This window comes from Crocuta crocuta, unplaced genomic scaffold (genome assembly GCF_008692635.1).
Source record: "Crocuta crocuta isolate KB4526 unplaced genomic scaffold, BGI_CrCroc_1.0 scaffold943, whole genome shotgun sequence".
Taxonomy (NCBI): domain Eukaryota; kingdom Metazoa; phylum Chordata; class Mammalia; order Carnivora; family Hyaenidae; genus Crocuta; species Crocuta crocuta.
In genome coordinates, this window is record NW_027528208.1 from 890,934 (window position 1) to 897,228 (window position 6,295).

At 56.3% G+C, this 6,295-nt stretch overlaps 1 protein-coding gene across 2 annotated transcripts; it reads right to left on the bottom strand.

The window, feature by feature from the left end:
- Positions 1-35: 35 nt before the first annotated feature.
- Positions 36-6,295, bottom strand: FOXP3 (forkhead box P3). 2 transcript variants are annotated; one of them, XM_077752988.1, is made up of 11 exons: positions 6,079-6,295; positions 5,455-5,559; positions 5,229-5,367; positions 4,741-4,828; positions 4,567-4,671; positions 3,561-3,648; positions 3,285-3,365; positions 2,389-2,539; positions 1,658-1,734; positions 284-401; positions 36-178 (listed from the first exon to the last, which is right to left on the bottom strand). In XM_077752988.1, the coding sequence occupies exons 1-11, from the start codon at positions 6,283-6,285 to the stop codon at positions 39-41; spliced, it is 1,299 nt and encodes a 432-aa protein (XP_077609114.1). In that variant the 5' UTR covers positions 6,286-6,295; the 3' UTR covers positions 36-38. The 2 variants fall into 2 exon arrangements, with proteins under 2 accessions (XP_077609114.1, XP_077609113.1); XM_077752987.1 differs by lacking the exon at positions 5,455-5,559.

The window sequence follows — 6,295 nt, forward strand, 5'->3', positions numbered from 1 at the left end:
GCCCCTGTCCTTCCTTCCTCCTTTCCTTGGTTTTGAGGTTAGGGGCCAGGTGTGGGGTTGGAACACCTGCTGGGCCTCTGGCTCCTCTTCTTGCGGAACTCGAATTCATCCACGGTCCACACAGCCCCCTTCTCACTTTCTACCCGCACAAAGCACTTGNTACTCACCAAAAACCAGCCTCCTGCCCCTTCCCAGCATGTCTGCAAGCCCAGCCTCAGGCCCCGCCACTCTGAACTTGGCCCAGTACTGCAGAGGAATTTGAGGTCCTCCCAGCTGCCACCACCCCCAGAGGAGCTCACCTTCCAGGTGGCGGGGTGGTTTCTGAAGAAGGCAAACATGCGTGTGAACCAGTGGTAGATCTCATTGAGGGTCCGCTGCTTCTCAGGAGCCTCCAGGATGGCCTGGTAGTTAGGGAGTATAGGGGTAAGGGAGCCACTCCCCCATAGTTGGGCTGAGCGTGGCAGTGTCTGATGTGGGTGGAACTGTGGGGGCAGGAGAAGGGAGGAAGGGGGATGGTGTGGGATGACAGATCAGAGACAGGGTTAGAAGTGGGGTGAGGGTCACGCCAGGACTGGGTGAGGTAGAGGGTCAGGTCTGAGGTTGCAGTGGGGTCCAGCTCAGGGTTGGGCTGGGATTAGGTTAAAGGTCTGGGATAACAGTTGGGGCTGGCCTTCCCCACAGGGGCAAGGTTTCAGGGTTTGGGAAGTTTAAAAGGCCAGGAGTAGGGTCAAGTTAAGGATTTGGGAGGGGTAAAGGGCCAGGCAGAGTTAAAGGTCAGGGAAGGGTTGGTTAAGGGTTAGGCTGGGGATGGACTGGGGCAAGTCAGTGGGGAGGCTGTGAGGGATAGGATGGCGTTAGGTCAGAAGTGGACCTAGTGATGTAGTTACTTTACATGTCAGGCACGTGGTCAGGTTCAGGGTCAAGAATGAGGTTGGGTCCATATAGTCGTTAAGGGTCAGGGCTTGTGTTAGGTATGGGGTGAGGCTAAGGGTCAGGGAATTTGTTTGGATTTAGGAATGGGTTTAAGGGTCAGAGGTGATGGCTACAGTGAGGTTCTGGGGTCAGGATGTCAGGATGGGGCTAGGGCTAGGTAGGGGAATGTGTGATGTTGTGTAGGGATTAGGTGTGGGCCTAGGATGAAGGTCTGGGCAGGCTCTGATGAAAGTTCTGGGAAGGCATTAGGGAGATTCAGGTGAAGGGGTTAGGATGGGGTGAGGCCAAGGGTCAGACAGGTGTCACAAGGAAGAGGTTAGAGGCAGGGTCCAGCAGGGGGATATGTAGGCACATTGGGATATATGAGGGCTGGGAAAGGAATTAGGATAATATCTGGGGTGGGTTTAGGGCCAGGGGCAAAGATCAGGTTAGTTTTTGGGCTATTTTACAGGTCCAGGAGGGGTTAAATATGGGGTTCAGGTGGGCACGAGGGAAAGGGTGGGTTGAGGCCCTGAATCTGGCTCACACTGGCCTGGGTAGTGGTTAGGTTTGGGTTTGGGGACAGGTCTGGGGTGAAGCCAGTGTGTGTGGGGGTCACATCTGAACTTGGGTTTGTTCGTGTAGGAGCCTATCCTGGGGACACTCAAGAGGAAGGCTGGGAATGTGGGAGGCTGGTCCCCACCCCATTTCTTTTCCTTCTCCTTGGTCTGTGCTGCCCACTTACCCAGCGGATGAGGGTGGCATAGGTGAAGGGGGGCCGCATGTCATGGAACTTGAAGTAATCCATGTTGTGGAAGAACTCTGTAGGGGTGGAGAAGAGTCAGGTCCCATCCTGGGGCTCCTTGCCCCCTCTCCCATCCTCCAGTCTACACAGCTAAAATCCCTTGCTAATAGCACCAGGCTCCAACATCACGGTTGTTGTGCTCAGCACTGGACATCAATTATATCATTTACTGTTGTACCACTCCCACTGCAATGGGCCCTATTGTCCCCAGAGTTTAAAATAAATGGAGTAACTTGCACACCAAGGAGATAAAACTGGCCAAGTGGCAGAGCCAGGATGATGCTCAAGGGTGCTGATCCCTGTTAAGCTCATGGCCCCAGGCCTTTTGGGTAGTAGGGGATTCTCGAGCTTGGGAGAAGGGAAGGGGAGAGTCCCTTGGAGTTGCTTAACCAGTTCCCTCCCTTCTGATGATCAAATGGACTAGCTGAAGCCAGAATGAGTGAGCCCCAGTCCCCAGGGGAGATGAGGCTAGACATTAGAAACCATAGTGGGGGCCTCGCAGGCCTTGGAAATGCTGAGAGGCAGCTTTTGCAAGCAGTTGCATTTTCCCAAAGCCTGGGTGGCAGTGCTGGGGAAGAGCACTATTGGGGCTCCTCCCTGTCTCCCACTCAGTGCCAGTCAGGGGCATTAGGGGTTCAGGGGGCACCAAGTAAGGCATGGGCCATCCTTACCTGGGAACGTGCTGTTTCCATGGCTGCCCCAGAGGTGCCTCCGCACAGCAAACAGGCCGTCGGGGGCCTCCTGGGGGCTGGGCCAGGCTGGGCCTGTGGCAGCTGGGGTGCCAGTGGCCACGATGCAGCAGGAGCCCTTGTCAGATGACGCCTGCAGGAAGAGGGAGAGGCTGGTGATTCAGAGCCTTAAACTTTCCACTTGAATTTTAAATAAGTGTTTCTTTTAAAAGCAAGGGAGCTCTCTTCTCAAGTCCAGTCTGGTGTGGAATCCCATGAAGCAGTGTGAGCCGTATTTATTAGAGTGTATGTGTGGACCTGTGTGTGTGTGTGTGTGTGTGTGTGTGTGTGTGTGTGTGTGTAGAGCACCAAAACTGGGGCTGTGAGCTGGGGTTGAATTGGGCTCCTCTTCTCCCCAACTGTGACCTGTGACCTTAGGAATGACAGTAATACCTATTGAGGATTAAATCCATTTGCCCTAGCAAAGTGCTCAGAAATGGTGCCTGACACCCGGGGCCAGCTCCGTGGTTGTGTGACCTGTTGAATCACACAGGTCCCTGCACTTTGCTTACTCCTCTGTGGTTGTCATCTTGAAACCTAAGCCTTGTGTTGTTCTCTTGCACTGGACCCTGCGAGTTACATAGTCCTGCCAGCGGCACAGGGTCTGTGTTCTGTAAGTGTTTGGCTATTTGCTGTTGCTTTGAGAACTCAAGAGCATGATGTTTTGGGATCTTAGGGTTAGAGGCTTTGTAGCTGGAGGGGACACATTTCCAGGTCTGGGCATGTTTGGAGCTGGGGACAGGGGCCCAGATGTCCTGGGGCCTGGGTGCAAGGACAAGTCCCCATTCCTCCCCCCACCCCCAGCAGTCTGTGCCACCTATGGACCTGGGATGGCTCACCGTGGATGGAGCTTTGGTCAGAGCCATCTTCCCAGCCAGGTGGGCCTGCATAGCACCCAGCTTCTCTTTCTCCAGCATGAGCTGTGAGGATGGGCACAAAGTGAGGCCTCAAGTTGGCCTTTCTCCACCACACCTTTGCTCGGGCTGTGGCCTTCTCTGGGAGTGCTCTACCCCCTCCCATTGTGCCAGCCCCCATCCTGGGTGAACTTGGCTCCTGGCACAGGGTAGGCATAAGGCTTGCCCATCACCCCCCAACCACCCCTCCCCCCACATCACCTGCTGTTCCAGAGACTGCACCACCTCCCTCTGGAGGAGACACTGTGCCCTGCCCTTCTCATCCAGGAGATGGTCCGCCTGGCAGTGCCTGGGTCAGGGGGAGATTCCATGTGGGTGACAATGGTGGGCCTGGCTTCCTGGCTCAGATGTTCCAAGTGAGGAGGGCCAGACACTCTGGGAGGTCTCTCTTCAGAGTCTCAGCCTCCCTCCCCTCTACCTCAGTCTCCCTCTTACACGTGCTGTTCCTTCAACACACACTACTTGGCATTTCCTGATGCCAGGCCTGAGCTTGCCACCAGAGCCTGGCCAGGGCTCTGGAGATGATGTTGGAAGGCTGGTGAGCTGAGAGCAGGCCAGGTAGTTGAGGGCAGGAGAGGCACCCCAGGTGGAGGGGACAGCCTGTGTAACGACCTGGTCGTGAAGAAGACAGGGTTCCTGGGTGCCGAGTCACCACTGATAGCTGGGTCTGGTTGGAGAAGGGGTGTGTGTGTGTGTGTGTGTGTGTGTGTGTGTGTGTGTGTGTGTGTTTTTGATGGGGCTGAGGGAGGCAGGAGCAGCCGCTATGAGAATCTGGGACTTAGGGGATCAATAAAATCAGGCTGGTGTGTTGGTATGAGGGATAGCAGGGCAAAGCAGTTAGGAGTGTGTTTTCTTGACTTGGATTCAAACCCCAGCTCTGTCACTTAGGAATTGGGTGATCTTGATCAAGACACTTAACTTTTTTTTGGCCTCAGTTACTATATCTGTAAAATGGAGGTACATAATAGTATGCACCTCTATTATGATGCCCCATCACACAGATGAGGAAACCAAGGCCCAGAGAAGCTAAGTAACTTGCCCAAGGTCACATAGCCAGTGAGTGATAGAGCCGGGATTTGAACCTACAGTCTCAGCCTTTGCCTTTTGCCTCTTCACTACCTATGAGGCCTGAGCCGAGACCCGTACCACAGGCCTCTTCTTACAAACTGGGGACCCTCCTTGACAGGATAGGGCCTGGGTCACTCACTTGAGGAAATCCTCTGGCTCCTCGAAGACCTTCTCACATCCGGGCCACTTGCAGACACCATTTGCCAGCAGTGAATAGGAGCCCTGGGGCACGGTCGAAAGGGTGCTAGGGGGACAGAGGGTGTCAGGGGAGGGAACACCAGGGCAGGGGACCTTCCCAGCCTTGTCCACTGACCTGTCCTTCCGGGGTGTGCCGGGGCTTGGGAAGGCGCAGAGCAGTGCCGGCTCCCTGGACACCCACTCCAGGCTGGCCACGTTGATCCCTGTAGGTCAGGACAGGGCACGTTTGAGGACTGTGGGCTGGGCTCGCAAGCTCAGCCCATGGAGACTCTCATTTTGAGCTTCCCACCCTCCTGAGCCTCTCAGGCCCCGACTCCCAGCGGGTTCTGCTGTCCCTCACGTCCAAGGCTTCTGGTGGAGCCGCTCAAAGACTGCCATTTGCGAGTGCTGACATTTTGACTATGCAAAGATCTGCGGTTCCGTGATTTTGACATTCTGCATCTTTAAGGTTCTGAGCCTGACATTTTTTTGGAGGTTGGAGTTTCCAAGATGGTAAGACCTGATGCCTCTGCCCTCCTGAGGGCCACCATGCAGCAGCCTACACTGCTCATGTTCAAGGACTCGGGGGCTCAGGTTCTGTAGAGCCGTGGGGTGGGGTGTTACCAGGTGGCAGGCCGGGCCGGGCCTTGAGGGAGAAGACACCAGTGGCAGCAGTGGGTGGCGGGAGGCTGATCATAGCTGGGCTGTCCAGTGGGCGCACCTGCAGCACGGGGGTCCGAGCATGGGTATCCACCGTTGAGAGCTGGGGGCACATACGGGCTGTGGTTCAGCCTGCCCCCGCCCAGTTCTCCCACCTGCTCCCTCCTCCTTGCCCAGTCCGGATCAGTACCTGGTGCATGAAGTGAGGCCTGTCCTGGAGGAGTGCTTGCAAGTGGGGCGAGGGGCCCAGGCGTGCCCCAGAGGGTGCCACCATGACTAGGGGCACTGTAGGCAGCTGGAGGGAGAAGGCAGGTGGGTGAGATGCCATCCTTCTCCTCACCGTTCTACATGTCTAATTCATATACTCCTCACCACAAGCCCACATGGCAGGGACTCTGACCATCCCCAGTGTACATATGTGGAAACTGAGGCTCAGGAAGAGTGAATGAGTTTTTCAAGATCAAACAGCTAATAAGTGGCAGAGCTGGCCTCAATCCTATCACTTCAACTCTTTGGGCTCCAGCCCTCCCCTCTGTCACATGGGGATAGGGACACATGCCTGTGGGACCATAGTGGGATTTCCTCTCCTGAGACAAGGATTGGGAGGTCGGGGAGAGCCTCGAATCTCTGAGACCTGCTAACTGGGGACTTTCTTGGCCCTGTGACATCTGCATAAGTCACAGACTTGCCTGGGACCCAGAAAACCACTTCCTGTGCCCCAGCTGGGCCCCCCGCCCAGTGCCACAGTAAAGGTCGGCACCTGTAGGCCCAGGTACCCCACCCTGCCTGCCCCATCCTGGGCCCTGGGCCTCACCTGCAGCTGCGATGGTGGCATGGGGTTCAAAGAGGAGGCGGCATGGGCCCCGCCTCGGAGGTCCCGGCCCTGGAAGGTTGCCCCTGGGCCCTTGGCCCCTAGCAGGTCTGAAGCTTTGGGTGCAGCCCTCCAGCTGGGTGAGGCTCCTGGGGATGGGCCAAGTGCCAAGGAAGGGGCCGAGGGCTTGGCTGGCCTGGGGTTGGGCATTGGGTCCTTG